At 45.3% G+C, this 19,951-nt stretch overlaps 1 protein-coding gene across 3 annotated transcripts in view; it reads left to right on the top strand.

Moving 5' to 3' along the window:
- The window catches only part of STXBP6 (syntaxin binding protein 6), a 109,019-nt gene that overhangs the window by 71,636 nt on the left and 17,432 nt on the right, over positions 1–19,951 (top strand). For all 3 annotated transcript variants that reach the window (XM_075331165.1, XM_075331167.1, XM_075331166.1), the window contains exon 3: positions 14,143–14,273. In XM_075331165.1, coding sequence (XP_075187280.1) covers positions 14,143–14,273 — 131 coding nt within the window. The remainder of the gene's footprint in view (positions 1–14,142; positions 14,274–19,951) is intronic.

Genomic DNA, 19,951 nt, shown 5'->3' with positions numbered 1-19,951 from the left:
GGGCATTGGATCTTCACTTTAAAAGGGTACTCCAAAAAGATAAAAATTGTATTTAAATCTACAGTGTATTTAAAACTGTAGCGTATTTTATCCCTCTTCCTTTTCTTACGATTTAACCACCACTCACATCACAGCACTGTTGCTGCACCTGCGTGATCCCCTCCCTTTGGTATGGTATGTCTGGGATCAAGGGGTGTGGATTACTTCTTGCTACTTAGGCAAGCCTGCCCCCTGACCAAGCCATCTCTCTGCAGTTACAGCTCCTTATAGAAGCCAAACAAATGACCAATATACATATCCTTGCTTTCATGTGGGTTTGATGTCCCCGCTCCCCATCACTTTGTCCCCTGTGCTGTACTGCCACGCTTATATATTGCATTAGAGCTGTGAAGGAGCGCAGATTGAGCCATGAATGTGCATAATATACACCAACATGTCTGTTTCTACGCGGCCTGCAGCTTTATACCTTATCTGTGACCTGTCAAGGAACATGGGGAAAGCCGAAGCAGTATGGGACGGCGGGGAGCGTGATGGGGAAGCCTGTAATAATCCTTTGTGAAGGGGTTGGCTTACATAAGGAGAAAAAAGCTTCCCGAATGGGAGGGAAAGCACTCAGTAGCAGTAAAATCACATGAAGGGACATATAAGATCAGGAAGAGGACTAAGAGCCTTTATAGTTCTTGTTAACATATGGTTTGAAATACATTCGTATGTCCCCATAGTACCCCTTTAAGAGCTAGGACACACGGCAAGTAAAACAGACCGAGTGGAATGCGATAAAAAACAATCATATTCCACCCAGACCCATGTTACTGTGAGGTCGTTCCCATCTGTGATTATTTTCTCAGCCCTAATTGGACCGAGAAAACAGACACAGCATGCGACGGCTGGAATCCAATCCATTTGCACTCGCACCCATACGAGTCTATGGGTGCGAGTGAAACACCGCACTGCACTCGCATGAGCCCAGAGTGTAGTGCAATAATCATATCAGCTGACAATGGAGGAGATTAATCCCACCTTCTCCTCTGCAGCTGTGATCCGATTGCAGTGGCATGACACTCGGCTTACACTCGCAGCACAGCGGGAGCCAAGAGTCACATCCGATGCACTCACATCAGATGCCATACACTCTTGTGGCTCCAGCCTAAAAGTATCACTTGAGACACTGCTTTTTTTTTTTGCTTCCTAAGATATTTATCCTTGTTGGTTGTCATGATACTTTGGGTTGAGCTAATCCGTAAAATTGTAGCCCCTCAGTAGCATTAGTTATGTCACTTAAAAATGTTCTACTCCCAGAACTTAGAGCAGAGTGTTAATTTCAACTCCTCGATGATTTTCCTTTCTTGTGCGCCAATCAAGCACAGAATTTTGTACAAAGAACCACCCAGGGCACCAGGTCAGATCCCAGAGGTAGACCCCCTACGATCATGCATTTATGGGATATCTTGTGAATATCACATGCTTCGAATGGGAATTACATTTTCCCTTTTCCCTACAAATCTCAACACATTACAAAAGGTGAAATTGTGAAAAAAAAAACCCCGACATGTAGTCATTTTTTCATGTAGGTTTGTTTCTTATTAGCCCTTATAAAAATTAAAAACTTGGGGCCGAACCAACATTTTGGTTAAAAAATATATAATTATTCTTCACTACTCAATGTTATAAAATTTTGAGGGACACCTGTGGTGTGAATATGTCTACTACACCCTTAGATTAATTCATTGAGGGATGTACTTTGTAAAATGGGGTCACTTATGGGGGCCCTGCTTTTGTGGCAATGTGATATGGCACCCCCCACTAAATCTGAACTACAATATGGTGCTCCTTTCCCTGATTGCGTTAGGCTGTACCTTAAAAGTAATTTTTGACCACTATAGGATATTGGCAAACTCAGGAAAAATTGTGTAACAAAATGCATGGTCCATATACTCCTATTACCTTTTTTGAAAATTAAAACTTTGGGCCAGAACAACAGTTTAGTGTAAAAATTGTATTTTTTTTGTTACATATTACATAGTCTGTGTTCAGAGTACACTGTCAGAGCTCCCACCATTTACTGGTCTCATATTACACAGTCCATGTTCAGAGTACACTGTCAGAACTCTCACCATTTACTTGTCTCATATTACGTAGGCCATGTTCAGGGCACACTGTCAGAACTCCCACCATTCACTGGTATATTACACTGGCAGAACTCCCACCATTCACTAGTCTCATAGTACACAGGCCATGTTCAGGGCACACTGTCAGAACTCCCACCATTCACTGGTCTCATATTACACAGGCCATGTGTAGGGTACACTGTCAGAACTCCCACCATTCACTAGTCTCATAGTACACAGGCCATGTTTAGGGTACACTGTCAGAACTCCCACCATTTACGTGTCTCATATTACGTAGGCCATGTTCAGGGCACACTGTCAGAACTCCCACCATTCACTGGTCTCATATTACACAGGCCATTTGTAGGGTACACTGGCAGAACTCCCACCATTCACTAGTCTCATAGTACACAGGCCATGACCAGGGTACACTGGCAGAACTCTCACCATTCACTGGACTCCTATTACACAGGCCATGTTCAGGGCACACTGTCAGAACTCCCACCATTCACTGGTCTCATATTACACAGGCCATGTGTAGGGTAAACTGTCAGAACTCCCACCATTTACTTGTCTCATATTACGTAGGCCATGTTCAGGGCACACGGTCAGAACTCCAACCATTCACTGGTCTCATATTACACAGGCCATTTGTAGGGTACACTGGCAGAACTCCCACCATTCACTAGTCTCATAGTACACAGGCCATGACCAGGGTACACTGGCAGAACTCCCACCATTCACTGGACTCATATTACACAGGCCATGTCCAGGGTACACTGGCAGAACTCCCATCACTCACTGGTCTCTGGTAGCTGTTACCAACAAAATTCTATGTTTAGTTTAATGGCCGACTTAGCCAGACTGTTTAGGTCTCACAAGCACTGGTTGATCCGATCTCATTTACTGGACTGTGTACGCTGACGAAAATCGATTAGAACAGAACGATCCTTTGTATAATTATTCAGTCCACATAAAGTGTAATATCTGCAGGACGTTCCCCATTTACTTTTCAAAATACAGACAGTAATGACAACAGTTATGTCTGAATAATCGATGTGATGACTGATGAACGGGTCTTTTGCTCATTTTTAAGATTATGAATCGGTATGTTTAACCCTAGCTGACAACTGGCAAGAAGCGTTTTTATGAACAGCCGTTCAATTATCGGTTGGTTTAATTTTGTCTATATTATTTTGGAGCATTGTACTTTCTCTGTAGGGTTGCCATCTTGACTTTTTACTATTTCTGGAAAGCTTATTAAAAAATCAAGGACATATAATATTTTTACAATATTATGATTACCAGTGATCGGCGCCTACAGCCCATAGTTCTGATATGACGACATCAGCTGCATTCACTGTAAACTGTAAAATGATTACGGTGAATATAATCTGAATAAAGTTTTTCAGCTTCAAAATATCACGAATGTCTTCAATTTTTTTTACTGAGAAGGCAAAAAGTGCCCTATTTTTATTGGATGCCCTGGAATTTCTGGAAGGTTGGCCACTCTGGTGCAAAGGTTTGTATGGGTAAGAAGTTTTGATGACCTATTCGGCCCCCTTGAATTTTTCAACCTCTTCCCACATTTCAGACTACAAACATAAAGATAAAAATTTTAATGTTATGGTGAAGAATCAACAACAAGTGGGACACAATTGTGAAGTTGAACAAAATTTATTGCTTATTTTAAATTTTTGTAAAAAATAAAAAACTAAAAAGTGGGGCGTGAAATATTATTCGGCCCCTTTACATTCAGTGCAGCAAACTCACTCCAGAAGTTCATTGAGGATCTCTGAATGATCCAATGTTGTCCTAAATGACTGATGATAATAAATATAAGCCCCCTGTGTGTAATCAAGTCTCCGTATAAATGCACCTGCTCTGTGATAGTCTCAGTGTTCTGTATAAAGCACAGAGAGCATCATGAAGACCAAGGAACACAACAGGCAGGTCCGTGATACTGTTGTGGAGAAGTTTAAAGCTGGATTTGGTTACAAAAAGATTTCCACAACTGTAAACATGTCAAGAAGCACTGTGCAAGCGATCATATTGAAATGGAAGGATTATCATACCACTGCAAATCTACCAAGACCCGGCCGTCCATCCAAACTTTCATCTCAAACAAGGAGAAGACTGATCAGAGATGCAGCCAAGAGGCCCATGATCACTCTGGAGGAACTGCGTAGATCTACAGCTGAGGTGGGAGAGTCTGTCCATAGGACAACAATCAGTCATACACTGCACAAATCTGGCCTTTATGGAAGAGTGGCAAGAAGAAAGCCATTTCTCAAAGATATCCATAAAAAGTGTCATTTAAAGCTTGCCACAAGCCACCTGTGAGACACCAAACATGTGGAAGTAGGTGCTCTGGTCAGATGAAACCAAAATCTAACTATTTGGGCACAATTCCAAACAATATATTTGGCGTAAAAGCAACACAGCTTATCAACCTGAATACACCATCCCCACTGTCAAACATGGTGGTGGCAGCATCATGGTTTGGGCCTGCCTTTTTCAGCAGGGACAGGGAAGATGGTTAAAATTGATGGGAAGATGGATGGAGCCAAATACAGGACCATTCTTGAAGAAACCCTTTTGGAATCTACAAAAGACCTGAGACTGGGACGGAGATTTGTCTTCCAACAAGACAATGATCCCAAACATAAAGCAAAATCTACAATGGAATGGTTCACAAATAAACGTATCCAGGTGTTAGAATGGCCAAGTCACAGTCCAGACCTGAACCCAATCGAGTATCTGTGGAAAGAGCTGAAAACTGCTGTTCACAAACGCTTCCATCCAACCTCACTCAGCTCCAGCTGTTTACAAAGGAAGAATGGGCGAGAATTTCAGTCTCTCGATGTGCAAAACTGATAGACACGTACCCCAAGCGACTGCAGCTGTAATCGCAGCAAAAGGTGGCGCTACAAAGTATTAACTTAAAGGGGATGAATAATATTGCACGCCATAATTTTAAGTTATTTACTTTTTTATTAAAGTGTAAAATAAGCAATACATTTCGTTCAGCTTCACAATTGTGTCCCACTTGTTGATTTTTCACCAGAACATTATTTTTTTTTATCTTTATGTTTGAAGCTTGAAATGTGGGAGAAGGTTGAAAAATTCAAAGGGGCTGAATACTTTCGCAAAGCACTGTATCTATTGCATGATACAATGTGAGGACTAGTCAATCTGTGGGTGCGGGAGGGTTACTCAAAATGCTGGATTTCCAAATCTCCCAGTGCTCCTTCATCTGTCTATTAAAGATGAATGTTGCAGATGATAAGTCACTGCTGGTGCTGTGTTACTGTCAATTATCTCCACGTTTATGAATAATGTATATATTGTACAGTCTCAATACTGCAGCACATTATAAAATCTGAAACTTAGTTTTCTTTCTTTGTTCACTGATTAATAGCACAAATTGTTATGGATTTTGGAAATCCTTAAGCTGCTAATGTTCTAGATACTTTACCCTCCTTAATGGCTTTGAAAATAAAGACAATGTTTCTGTTGGTTCCTGCAGTACTTTGCTAGAAAATAGTGTTCCTGTAGTACCTCGCTATATAAGAGATACAATGTTTATATAGTACTTTACTAGATAATATATACAACATTTATATAGTACCTCGCTAGATAATATATACAACATTTACAGTGCTGGCCAAAAGTATTGGCACCCCTGCAATTCTGTCAGAGAATACTCCGTTTCTTCCTGAAAAAGATTGCAATCACAAATTCTTTGGTATTATTTTCTTCATTTATTTTGCTTGCAATGAAAAAACACAAAAGAGAATGAAACAAAAATCAAATCCTTGATCATTTCACACAAAACTCCAAAAATGGGCCAGATAAAAGTATTGGCACCCTTAGCCTAATACTTGGTTGCACAACCTTTAGCCAAAATAACTGTGAACAACCGCTTCCGGTAACCATCAATGAGTTTCTTACAATGCTCTGCTGGAATTTTAGACCATTCTTCTTTGGAAAACTGCTCCAGGTCCCTGAGATTTGAAGGGGGCCTTCTCCAAACTGCCATTGTGAGATCTCTGCACAGGTGTTCTATGGGATTCAGGTCTGGACTCATTGCTGGCCACTTTAGTAGTCTCCAGTGCTTTCTATCAAACCATTTCATAGTGCTTTTTGAAGTGTGTTTTGGGTCATTGTCCTGCTGGAGGACCCTTGACCTCTGAGGAAGACCCAGCTTTCTCACACTGGGCCCTACATTATGCTGCAAAATTTGTTGGTAGTCTTCAGACTTCATAATGCCATGCATACGGTCAAGCAGATCAGTGCCAGAGACAGCAAAGCAACCCCAAAACATCAGGGAACCTCCGCCATGTTTGACCTTTGGGTTACCATGTTCTTTTCTTTGAATGCCTCTTTTTTTTTCCTGTAAACTCTATGTTGATGGCTTTTCCCAAAAAGCTCTACTTTTGTCTCATCTGACCAGAGAACATTCTTCCAAAACGTTTTAGGCTTTCTCAGGTAAGTTTTGGCAAACTCCAGCCTGGCTTTGTTATGTCTCGGGGTAAGAAGTGGGGTCTTCCTGGGTATCCTACCATACAGTCCCTTTTCATTCAGACGCCGATGGAAAGTACGTGTTGACACTGTTGTACCCTCGGACTGCAGGGCAGCTTGAACTTGTTTGGATGTTAGTCGAGGTTCTTTATCCACCATCCGCACAATCTTGCGTTGAAATCTCTCGTCAATTTTTCTTTCCTTCCACATCTAGGGAGGTTAGCCACAGTGCCATGAGCTTTCACTTCTTGATGTCACTGCGCACCGTAGACACAGGAACTTTCAGGTCCTTGTAGATGGACTTGTAGCCTTGAGAGTGCTCAGGCCTCACAATTTGGATTCTAAAGTCCTCAGACAGTTCTTTGGTCTTCTTTCTTTTCTCCATGCTCAATGTGGTGCACACAAGGACACAGGACAGAGGCTGAGTCAACTTTAATTCATGTCAACTGGCTGCAAGTGTGATTTATTATTGCCAACACCTGTTAGGTGCCACAGGTAAGTTACAGGTGCTGTTAATTACACAAATTACAGAAGCATCACATGATTTTTCACACAGTGCCAATACTTTTGTCCACCCCTTTTTATGTTTGGTGTGGAATTATATCCAATTTGGCTTTATGACAAATTTTTTTATTTTTTTTTCATTGAAGACAAAATAAATGAAGATAATACCAATTGTGATTGCAATCATTTTCAGGAAGAAACTGAGTATTATCTGACAGAATTGCAGGGGTGCCAATACTTTTGGCCAGCACTGTATATAGTACCTTACTAGATAATAGATACAACGTTTATATAGTACCTCGCTAGATAATAGATATGTTTATATAATACCTCACTATATAAGAGATACGTTTATATAGTTCATACTATGAAGAAAAAGACATGGATCGCACATCCCAAAAATACAATGATCTAAAGCCGCTAGGCAAAAAATTAAATAGAACATGAGGTTCTTTTGTTCCCATTCTGATCAGATTGTATTAAGCCCACTGCCACGTCACGGCAAACCTCTTGAGTGGGTCCCTAACCCAACCTTTTTGTGCCGCACTGTGCACTGACCACCGCCGCAGCGACAAAGCGCCAGCGAGGCAGGCGACCTGGTGCCTCACAGCACCCATGCTGCAAGGCAAAGCCCCCAAGGCTTCAGGCCGCGCCGCCCCACCGACACCACACCACCACAACAGCAGCCACCACACAGCACCAGCACACAGTGAGAGGAGCTGTACACTCACCTCCCACTGGCTCCCATATGTGAACTGGGAGCAAAAAGAAGGCTGACCCCTCTTGCAGTCTCCTGCTGATTAAAATCACCTGTGCCAAATGGGGAGAGTGCAGATCCAAGTAAAGAGGGGGATAGAATGATATATATCATACTATGAAGAAAAAGACATGGATCGCACATCCCAAAAATACAATGATCTAAAGCCGCTAGGCAAAATATTAAATAGAACATGAGGTTCTTTTGTTACCAGCAAAGGTTCTTTTGTTTAATCAGCAGGAGACTGCAAGAGGGGTCAGCCTTCTTTTTGCTCCCAGTTCACATATGGGAGCCAGTGGGAGGTGAGTGCACAGCTCCTCTCACTGTGTGCTGGTGCTGTGTGGTGGCTGCTGTTGTGGTGGTGTGGTGTCGGTGGGGCGGCGCGGCCTGGAGCCTTGGGGGATTTGCCTTGCAGCATGGGTGCTGTGAGGCACCAGGTCGCCCGCCCTGCTGGCGCTTTGTCGCTGCGGCGGTGGTCGGTAAACGGTGCCACACAAAAAGGTCAGGTTAGGGACCCACTCAAGAGGTTTGCCGTGACGTGGCAGTGGGCTTAATACAATCTGATCAGAATGGTAACTAAAGAACCTCATGTTCTATTTAATTTTTTGCCTAGCGGCTTTAGATCATTGTATTTTTGGGATGTGCGATCCATGTCTTTTTCTTTTTCTTCATAGTATGGTATACGTTTATATAGTACCTCACTAGATAATAGCTACAATGTTTATATAGTGCCTCACTAGATAAGATACAAGGTTGCTATATTACCTTACTAGATAATAGTTAGTGCTCCTATAGTATCTCACTACATAACAGATACAGCATTCTAATCATACCTAACTACATAAGAGACAGCATTCCTGTAGTACCTCACTAGATAAGTTAGTGTTCCTGTAGTACCTCGCTACAGAACAGATACAGCGGTCCTATAGTACCTCGCTGCATACCAGATAGTGTTCCTATAGTACTGTGCTTCACTGAAAATAAGACCAAGTCATAATATTTTTTTGGTCTGAAAGGTGGGTTAGGGCTTATTTTCCGGAGAGGTCTTATTTATTTTTTTTTATCATAAACAAATGCTAATTCTATTATAGAATTGTTTTACTAAGTGACTAGAAGGACCTGTACTGATGTCATACCCATGTGACCAGAAGGGACGGGGCCTCAGCCAACATAGCTGATACCAGGAAGGAACATTATTTTTCTGTTGACTGAGGCCGCTAAATACCAGGGAGGACGGACAGGCAGGGAGATGGAAATCACTATGAATGCCCACCCCAGCTATCGGCTGATCGGCTGCTGCTGCCGCCATTCAAAAAGCTTCTCCTTTTACAACCTTTACTTGCTTGTGTTTTAAAACCTATACATCCAAGCTGTCAAGTAAATGTATGTGTAGCGCCCCTGAGACCCTCAGGGCACTACAGGGAACTGCATCCTCTTGGGGATGCAGGACCTACCCCCTGGGACCTGGGGTACCAGTGCTGATACCATCAAAACACGACCAAAATCCTAGTTCTCCACTCCACACTGGGCATAGAGGGTTAATCATGGAAGGGGATGGTCGCCATGGGAACGAGTCCCTGGGTTTAGCCAGCCTGGTGGGAGGGGTCAGCAGTCAGTCTGTAGTGAGTCGAGGGAGGGTAGCACACAGAAGAGGTGTGCGGACGTGCCTGAGCTGGGTCCGGGTAATGGTGACCCCGGGGGCACAGGAGAGAGGTCGCCAGGATAGGTACCTGGAGATACTGCTGGGACTGGAGCACGAACAGGGCACAGGGCCCTAGGTCAAGTGTCAGTTTCAAACGGTTTGATAAATACCTGCCTAGTGAGGACACCTTCACGGACTTCACCGAACCAAATAATCCAGGGGCATCAGCAGTAAACTAGAGTACACTAGGATCGCGATTCAGCAACTTACCTCCCCACAGGGTCCGCACTGCCCGCCGTACAGAAAAGGAGACTGTACCCCAAAAGAGACAGTCGGGCCCCCCAAACGCTCAACGCTACGGGGACCCAATCAACTGAGAGGCCGGGGACAGAGCAGTCTGGGTCACTACATTGGCACTGGTCCTCCAAGGGACCTAAACCAGTAACCTCTGAGTCCACAGTGATTAGCGACTGTTAAAGACAACCCGGTGTGTTCTCCGTTATTACCCCCGTTACATCTCCCAGGCACGGCCCTACTTGCGGAGCGCCTAACACCATTGCTGCAATCACCACCAGCCCTGGGAGTACCCACATTCAGCAGCGGCGGTCCTCCATCCTTAACCGCAACCTGCAGGTGGTGTCACATGACAAAAACTCTTATCTCCCCTGTAAATAACCCCCATTAACAAAAGGGGCCCAGGGCACGGAACCGGGCAACGGCCACCAAAGTGATATTCCCATTTGTTAACGCCCGGGACCGAGTACCCCCTTCCCTGGGCGACACGTATGTATAGTATCAGCCTGATAGTACCAGTATAGCACTGGCTTTAGGTTATATAGGAAAATCCTGGTGATTGGTGCGCTTTAAATTTTTGTGATATTTGATACAAAAAATAAAGAAGTACTTTTATAATTTATTCCTGGCTATACATATTTGATTTATAGCCACACTGATAGTTACAGCATGTAACATTTCCAGAGTGCAATTATTGATACTGTATACATTACCTATACTGTGTGTGTGTGTGTGTGTGTATATGTATATATGTGTGTGTGTGTGTGTGTGTATATATATATATATATATATATATATATATATATAATTGCCTTAGTCTGTCTGTCTGTCTTGCTCCAAAATTGTATCCTTACGGTGATACAAAGCTGATTGGCCGCTGGGCTCGCCATGGCCCCGCCCCCCCGCACGGATTGGCCGCTCGCCCAGGCTGCGCCCCCACACGGATTGGCCGGCTGCTCGCCCAGGCTCCGCCCCCCCACAGATTGGCCTCTCGCCCCGGCACCCTGCAGGCATTGGCAACTCGGCCACGCCCCGCCCCCCTCACGCAATGCACGCTAGCTCTAGCCCCGCCCCCCCCACGCATTCCCCGAACCGACACGGTCACGGAACCACGACTCCCAGGTGAGTACTGTACCCCCGGGAGCCCACATCAGCGTACGCCGCCAAACCAGCCGACACATACCCTCGCATTGCTGGGGCTGGCCGGCATATGCTGGTGTGGGCTCCCATGCGAGCGGGGGACGAGATACGCTGGTAACCATGGTAGCATAGTTACCAGCACATCAAGGTCCTGCAGCGGCGGAACATACACACACGCACACACATAACAGAGCACACACACACATACACACATATCAGATCACACACACATCACATCGCATCCACACACTCACAACATCCTGGGATATCGCTTGCTTCTCGGCAGCGATACTGTGCTGTGAGCTTCCAAGACCTGCCGGAGGATCACATGGCCAGAAGCATGTGGTATCTCCGGATGTTGTGAGTGTGAGCGCGTATGTGCAATATCGTCAATGTGTGTGTGCGTGAGTGTATGCGATCGGGTGTGTGCGAGTGTATGCGATCGGGTGTGTGCGAGTGTATGCGATCGGGTGTGTGCGAGTGTATGCGATCGGGTGTGTGTGTGTGTATGCGATCGGATCTGTGTCGACAGAGGAGCACGGCGTGCTGGAGGAGGCTGGGAGGAGAGAGGCTGATCCTGGGGAAGGCTGGGAGGGGGAGGCTGAGAGAAGAGAGGCTGATGCTGGGGGAGGCTGAGGCTGGGGTAGGCTGGGAGGAGAGAGGCTGATGCTGGGGACAGAAAAGGCTGATGCTGGGAGGAGAGAGGCTGATGCTGGGAGGAGAGAGGCTGATGCTGGGGGAAGCTGAGGCTGGGGTAGGCTGGGAGGAGAGAGGCTGATGCTGGGAGGAGAGAGGCTGATGCTGGGAGGAGAGAGGCTGATGCTAGGGACAGAAAAGGCTGATGCTGGGAGGAGAGAGGCTGATGCTGGGAGGAGAGAGGCTGATGCTGGGAGGAGAGAGGCTGATGCTGGGGACAGAAGCTGATGCTGGGGACAGAAGCTGATGCTGGGGACAGAAAAGGCTGATGCTGGGAGGAGAGAGGCTGATGCTGGGATGAGAGAGGCTGATGCTGGGAGGAGAGAGGCTGATGCTGCGGGTAGAGAGGCTGATGCTGCGGGTAGAGAGGCTGATGCTGCGGGTAGAGAGGCTGATGCTGGGAGGAGAGAGGCTGATGCTGGGAGGAGAGAGGCTGATGCTGCGGGCAGAGAGGCTGATGCTGCGGGTAGAGAGGATGATGCTGGTGCAGCATGGGGGATGGAGCACGATGGGGGGTGCGCAGCATGGCGGATGGAGCACGTTTGGGAGTGCGCAGCATGGCGGATGGAGCACGTTTGGGAGTGCGCAGCATGGCGGATGGAGCACGTTTGGGAGTGCGCAGCATGGCGGATGGAGTACGTTTGGGAGTGCCCAGCATGGCGGATGGAGCACGTTTGGGAGTGTGCAGCATGGCGGATGGAGCACGTTTGGGAGTGCGCAGCATGGGGGATGCAGCACGATGGGGAGTGCGGAGTATGGCGGATGGAGCACGTTTGTGAGTGCGCAGCATGGCGGATGGACCACGTTTGGGAGTGCGGAGCATGGCGGATGGAGCACGTTTGGGAGTGCGCAGCATGGCGGATGGAGCACGTTTGGGAGTGCGCAGCATGGTGGATGGAGCACGTTTGGGAGTGCGCAGCATGGCGGATGGAGCACGTTTGGGAGTGCGCAGCATGGGAGATGGAGCACGATGGCGAGTGCGCTGCATGGGGGATGGAGCACGATGGGAAGTGCACACCTCCCCCCAACACACACACACACACACACACACACACACACACACACACGCACTGCACAACACACCACACACACACACTGGGAACCACAAACTACTGCCCTACACAGACACCCACACACACAGACAACGCTGCACACACACAACACCCAACACACAAACACCGCGGCACACACAAATATACGCACATACCGCACAACACACACATTGCACAAAACATACCTCCCCCCAAAACACACCACACCCACACAAACCACGCAACACACACACACACAACGCTAAAGTTGCTGGCTAAAGTTTTGCTATAATCAATGTAAAAGGTGAATAGAATACAGCTGGAAAGATACAGTAAACCCTTCATCAAGGAAGGCAGACACCCCCAAAAAAGAAAGCCGACATCCCCATTAGAATCACACTTACCAGCTCCCCTTAGACCCAATACAATTAGAGGTGGTACGTGCTGATGATGGATAAGCTCTCACACACAGATCATCATGTCAAAGGCACATCGTTGTCAGGTCCCCTGCCATTTCAGCTGCGTTCAACTGCAGTCAAGTGTACTGGTTGGTTCCCCCCGGTGACTGAAAGCAGCCACAACGCTCAGTTGTGGAGTGATGCCAGTCATACTACCTGATCTGTGTGTGAGAGCCCAGCACCAGCCAACCCTTATTATTGTGTGGTCTATTTCTTTTCGGAGTGTCTGTTTTCCTTGATGAAGAGTCGACTGTGTCTGTCCTACTGTATGCTGTTTACTTTTTTATATGTATAGTGAAAGCAGCCTGGACATTTTGTTTTTATTATTGAACTGTAACTAGGGCTTATTTTTAGACTAGACCTTATATTTCAAGCTCCCAAAATTCTGAAATATCATGCTAGGGCTTTTTTTTGGTGTAGGTCTTATTTTCAGGGAAACACTGTTGTCGCTGCATATAGATAGTGTTCCACCACATTGGCTACCCAGTAGATTGTATTATAAAGCAAGTTTTCCTTGTTTTTTACATGACCCAAAGGGTAACAACCTTATTGTCCGATAGGACAAGTTATGAAATTGAAAGGAGAAATATAGTGGTAAAGGCTTTCTACAGAGTTCACTTTTTTACATGGGTATATAGGAGACCGGTAGAACAATACTTGAGTGTGTAAGGCAGGTGCCCGGTCCATCATGGATTTGGTGCACGCATGAATGTACTCTACAGACATTGAAAACACTAATTTGTGTTTTGCTTTCCCCGATAATGTACAGGCTCATCATGGTACTTTGTGTTTAGCACTCGGTGGGAATTTAGATGTCTCCCCCACCGCCTATGGTGGACACACAGGAAGAGACACTTCACCGGCATGTTCCTCACTCCCTTCGGCCAATCTTATATCTACTGTCACAGTCTAGTGAGATGTTTGAGGAAGCGGGAGAGGATTGTTTTCTGTGTGACACTTTTTTTTTTTTTTTCTTGTTTACATTTAGTTACTAATAAGAAACCCTCACAAGTCTACATTACCAAGGTTAAGCAATTTGAAGGGTCATCATGTTTCGTGAGAAGATCCCAGTGGACTCTAGATCAGCTCCGACAAGTAAATGGTATCGACCCTAACCGGGTAAGTTTTGTCTTTTTAGTATGTCTGTTTGTACATGCCCGATGCATATACCTCAGTAGATTGTATGCTTCTTCATGCCTTTTTTTGCCAGGACTACAAACTGATCTTCCACATCTTCACCCGTTGCTTTTTAGAAGCCTTGTTGGCTGAGGGTGTTTTCTGAAGACCCATGTCTGTCTGTCTGTGTCACCCCCTCAGGACCCCCTTGATTCTGCAGAGCAGAGCTGCCCGGTACTAGCAACTCCTGCTTTCACGGGCTGGAGATGTCCTTGCATCTCGGGAAGAGCCATTCATCTGAATAACATTGAATTACTGCTACAAATAAGCTGTTTATTGGGGGTACCAACATCAGGACCTGGGACCGATCTGCCATGTGGCTACGCTTTGAAATGCGTTGCTTGACCTGGCCAGTTAAATATAAAAATAAAAAATATACAGTGTAATAAATAACTTTTAGGTTTGATATATCCGTATTCGTGCTGACCTGAAGAATCATGCTGCAAGCCATTTTCACTACACAATGAATGTCACAAAATGGAAACAACGCCAAAATTGCTCACCATGTATGTTATGGTATGCGACACTAACATCATACCCACACCACTGCAGCCAATCAGTGAACTCGGTGACTCTGATCTGTTTGTGTCATATATAGTGGCATGTAAAAGTTTTGGCACCCCTAGTTATGGGCTTCTTACATGTTTTTCACTGACGTGTTAAAGGTGCGTATGTCCCTCCGTGTGCCGTGATTTTGGCACACGTGTGATCTCCGTGTGCTATCCGTAATAATACACAGAGATTGGACACTTATACTCACCTGTCCACGCCGCTACTGCCCTGGTGCTAAAGTCTCTAGCAATACTGTCTCCGGCCGCCGCTGTCTCCCCTCTGCAGCTACTTTTGGGTCTACTGTGCAGTGCATATGTATGAGCATAATTAGCCAGCCTGGAAGCGGGCAGCGGCTGAACACAGCATCCCTGGAGACAGGCGAGTTTAAAAAGCTTTTTATTTTAAATGTTTGTGATTTTTTTTTCTGGTGCGTGTTTCATGGATCACATCATTGTGTGGTTTGTGGGACATCTGTGATGCTGGAGAAAACCGGACATGTCTCCATGCAGAACACACAGACATGCGTGTGCACCACACGGAAACACAGTCATTGGGAAATCACTGATGTGTGGGCAGACCCATTGATTTTAATGGGTCTGCGTATGTCCATGATTCTGGTACTTATAAAAACAATAACGTACCTACCAAAATCACTAACGTGTGAAGGGGGCCTTGTTGTGAACAGTTAAGATGAAATGATCTCTAAAAGGCATAAAGTTAACCCTTTCACCCCATGGCGATTTTTCGTTTTGTTTTTTTTCCCCTCCCCTTCTTTCAAGAGCCATAACGTTTTCTATTTTTCCTTCAATATTGCCATATGAGGTCTTGTTTTTTGTGGGACAAGTTGTACTTATGAATGAAACTATTATTTTACCATATAGTGTACTAGAAAATGGAAAAAAAAACTCCAGTAGTGGTGAAATTGCAAACAAAAAAGTACAATTCCTTTGCATACTTCTGATGCTGAATTTTATGGTGAGGACACACGAGAGGTTTTCTTCTGGTGACTCTTTCATGAAGGCCATATTTGTGCAGGTGTCTCTGAACAGTAGAACAATGAACCACAACTCCAGAGCCTGCTAAATCTTTCTGATGGTCTTTTGCAGTCAAGCAAGGGGTTCTAATTTTCCTCTCTAGCAATTCTACGAGCAGCTCTCACAGAAAGTTTCCTTGTTCTTCCAGACTTTATCTTGGCCTCCACTGTTCTTGGTAACTGCCATTTTTTAACTACATTTAACTGACGAAATGGCAACTTTGCTATCTTCTGATAGCCTTCTCCTACTTGTGGACGTCAACAATTTTCATTTTCAGAGTGCTAGGCAGCTGCTTAAAAGAACCCATATCTGCTGTTTTTTGGTACAATATTAGCGGAGGCTGGATGTTTATAAAGCTGTGAAATTTGCATCACCAGGCCTTTCCTAACGATCATAGTGAACAATGCCATAACCCTAACAGCTAATTAAGGTGATTATGATTAAGGGTAAGAAATTTGCCTGAAACGTGTAGATGCACACCTTGTCTAGATATGCTGTAATGTAATATAGATTTTTTCCATTGTTTTTAACTATTTTTCATTAAAGTTATGTTTTCATTTTTACTTGGCCATTGCTGGATTTTCCCCTTTTTTGTCTCCAAAAGAAAGCAGACACTCCCCAGAAAAACTACACTTACCAGACTCCAAACAATTACAGTTGGCAAGTGCCGATGGTGGATGGGTTCTTACACGGAGATCTGCGTCACTGTCAGGTCCCTTGCTGTTCCAGCTGCATACCGCTGCAGCTTTCACAAACCAGTATAACGCCACGCGAGTGATACTGCTTCCGCCCAGCAGGGGGAGCCAACCGCTGTGGAATGCAGGGAGATCTGACAGTGATGGAGATTTGTATGTGAGACCCCATTCACTTGCCAACTCTAATTGTTGGGGGTCTGAAAATCAGCCTTATGCGGGCGTCACACGGTACGTCGTTAGTGACGCACATCCGGCATCGTCAGAGATATCGTACCGTGTGACACCTATGAACGAGCAGAAATACTCACCACCTCGTTCATCGCTGACAGGTCGTTCATTTTCATAATCTCGTTTTTCCTTCTGTGCTCTGGTTGTTCATTGCTCCCGTGGCAGCACACATCGCTCCATGTGACACCCCGGGAGTGACTAACACAGCTTACCTGCATCCCGCCGACAATGCGGAAGGCAGGAGGTGGGCGGGATGTTTACGTCCCGCTCATCTCCGCCCCTCCACTTCTACTGGCCGGCTGCCGTGTGACGTCGCTGTGACGCCGAACGTCCCTCCCCCTTCAGGAAGAGGATGTTCGCCGCCCACAGCGACGTCGCTCGGGAGGGAAGTGCGTGTGACGGGGGTTTAACGACTTTGTGCGCCACGGGCAACTAATTGCCCGTGACGCACAAACGACGGGGGCGGGTTCGATCACTTATGCGATCGCATGATTTATCATCCCTTGTGACGCCCGCATTAGAGCATCATTTGGAGCAAACAAAAATATTATAGGCCTCTCTCTTATTTTCAGGGAAACACATATGCACATGTACCTCTTTTAAAGAGCAGTCCAGTAATACCCTTACATGGTCAGTCCGTTCCTCCGTTACAGAGATATCGGCTTTTTAATTTATATGCAAATGAGGTTGTAGATCTGAAACCTTTGTCACTCCAGCTCTATTCCCTCCGCCCATAATCAATAAAGGGGGGAGGTTGAATTCCTGCTGATAGATTACCTTTAAGTACTCAAGAATATACAGATTTTTCTATTTGGAAAAATAAAATGTTTTGCATGTAAGAAATATATATTTTTGGAAAATATACTGTTTTTTATTGTTATATCTAAAGAAGTTTAAAAATTGGATAGGGAAAACTGATGAGATTGAAAGATTTTCTCCCAAAATGAAATATTTCAACTCCATAACAGAAATTCATGTTCAGGATTGCTACGTCATTGCGACTCTGTGACGGCCACATAGAATGAAATGCTGAGGTTTGCTCCAAAGGATCACATAGAAAAAAACACACAAAGGATGGGAGCGATGTTACAGTTACATTCTCAGATAATGATAGTGGAGAGTTTTTCTCGAAACTTTATATAAAGAAGCAGATCAATAAACTGTTTAAAGGGAACCTGTCACAGGTTTTTCGGTTTATAGGCTGCAACCACCACCAGTGGGCTATTATATACGGCATTCCAGCATGCTATATATAAGAGCCCAGGCCGCTGTGTAGAACGTAAAAAAACACTTTATAATACTGACCTAACGGTCGCGCGGTGGATTTGAGTCAGATGAGCGTCTCCGTTGTCCGGTGCCGACGCCTCATCTTTTGGCCATCTTCCTTCTCCTTCTTCTGAAGCCGCGTTGCATGACGCGTCCTACATCATCCACACTCGCCGACATTGAGATCCTGCGCAGGCGCACTTTGATCTGCCCTGAGTAGGGCAGATCAAAGTATTGTAGGGCGCCTGCGCAGGACCGGCGAGTGTGTATGATGTAGGACGTGTCCTACACCCCGGCTTCAGAAGGAGGATGAAAATGTTTGAAAGAGGAGGCGCCAGAGAACAGAGACACCCATATGACCCAACTCCACCGCAGCAACCTTTTAGGTAAGTATTATAAAGTGATTTTTACGTTCTACACAGCGGCTTGGGCTCTTATATACAGTATGTTAGAATTCTGTATATAAGAGCCCACTGGTGGTGGCCACAGCTTATAGGCCCCAAATCTGGTGACCGGTTCCCTTTAAGGGCAAGAAATTTGCCTGAAACGTGTAGCACAGGCTTCAGAAGGAGGACGAAGATGGCCGAAAGAGGAGGCGTCGGCACCAGACAACGGAGATGCCCATAAGGCCCAACTCCTTCGCAGCACGACCGTTAGGTGAGTATTATAAAGTGATTTTTACATTCTACACAGCGGCCTGGGCTCCTATATACAGCATGTTAGAATGCTGTATATAAGAGCCCACTGGTGGTGACCACAGCTTATAGGCCCTAAATCTGGTGACAGGTTCCCTTTAAAATGTTCCCTTTTTGCAGCATTCATGGGGGTTGTCAACAGGACAAAGGAGTATGCCATCGAAACCGGGTCCAATTCTGAGTTGATAGAAATGTACTGAAACTGAATCAAGCTTTAAAAAAGAAAAAAAAAGTCCATTATTAATATTCCATAGATCATTTATTAATTTTCATAGGAATTTAAAAAAGGTTTGGAATGCTAATAATATAAATATATCATAAAGGCAAAGTAGTTTTCATTTCCAGTTGACATGGAATGACGATTCATTGCAGCAGCCCACGGAGAAAAGTTGTGACCAGTTTACAATAAGTTTGCATTTTCCCACCTTCATTTATTACATAAGGGAGGTCATTACTTTCCCACGAACACGCGAGACGAGTCATTCTTATCTCAGCAAACACTTAAATCCGGTCACTGGCTGCATGGACAAATAAAGGAGGAGCATTATTTGATATGTACAACATAAGCTACATAAACTTCGGGTATAATCCGTCCTACTGGTGGCACACAAAACAATGATAGATAAAACTCTAACACTACCATGCTCGGGTGCTTGTAACTAGTGATAAGCGGGCACTACCATGCTCGGGTACTCGTAACTAGTGATGAGCGGGCACTACCATGCTCGGGTACTCGTAACTAGTGATGAGCGGGCACTACCATGCTCGGGTGCTCAGTACTCGTAACTAGTGATGAGCGGGCACTACCATGCTCGAGTGCCCGGTGCTCGTAACTAGTGATGAGCGAGCACTACCATGCTCACTACCGGAACATGTGACCCGGACGTTGCGGCGCTGACACTGTACTGTATCATACTGTACTGGCGTGCGCCGCATCCGTCAATCCGGCAAAAAGCTGGATGTGTGAGCGCGCCCTTAGAGGATGGATGTGGTGGTCATGTAACTGCCAATAAAGACACCGATCGCGTCAGTGTTGTGTAATGTGAATAATGCCTTGTGTCTTTTGTAAATATTGTGTTGTATTGTGCTGTGTATTATGGAATATGTTCCTGTATCATGTACAGGAAAATAAGGTATATAATGTAGGATAT

Source organism: Anomaloglossus baeobatrachus, chromosome 12 (assembly GCF_048569485.1).
Source record: "Anomaloglossus baeobatrachus isolate aAnoBae1 chromosome 12, aAnoBae1.hap1, whole genome shotgun sequence".
NCBI lineage: Eukaryota > Metazoa > Chordata > Amphibia > Anura > Aromobatidae > Anomaloglossus > Anomaloglossus baeobatrachus.
Note: the sequence above shows the minus strand (reverse complement) of the source record. Positions and strands in the feature narration are given on the sequence as shown.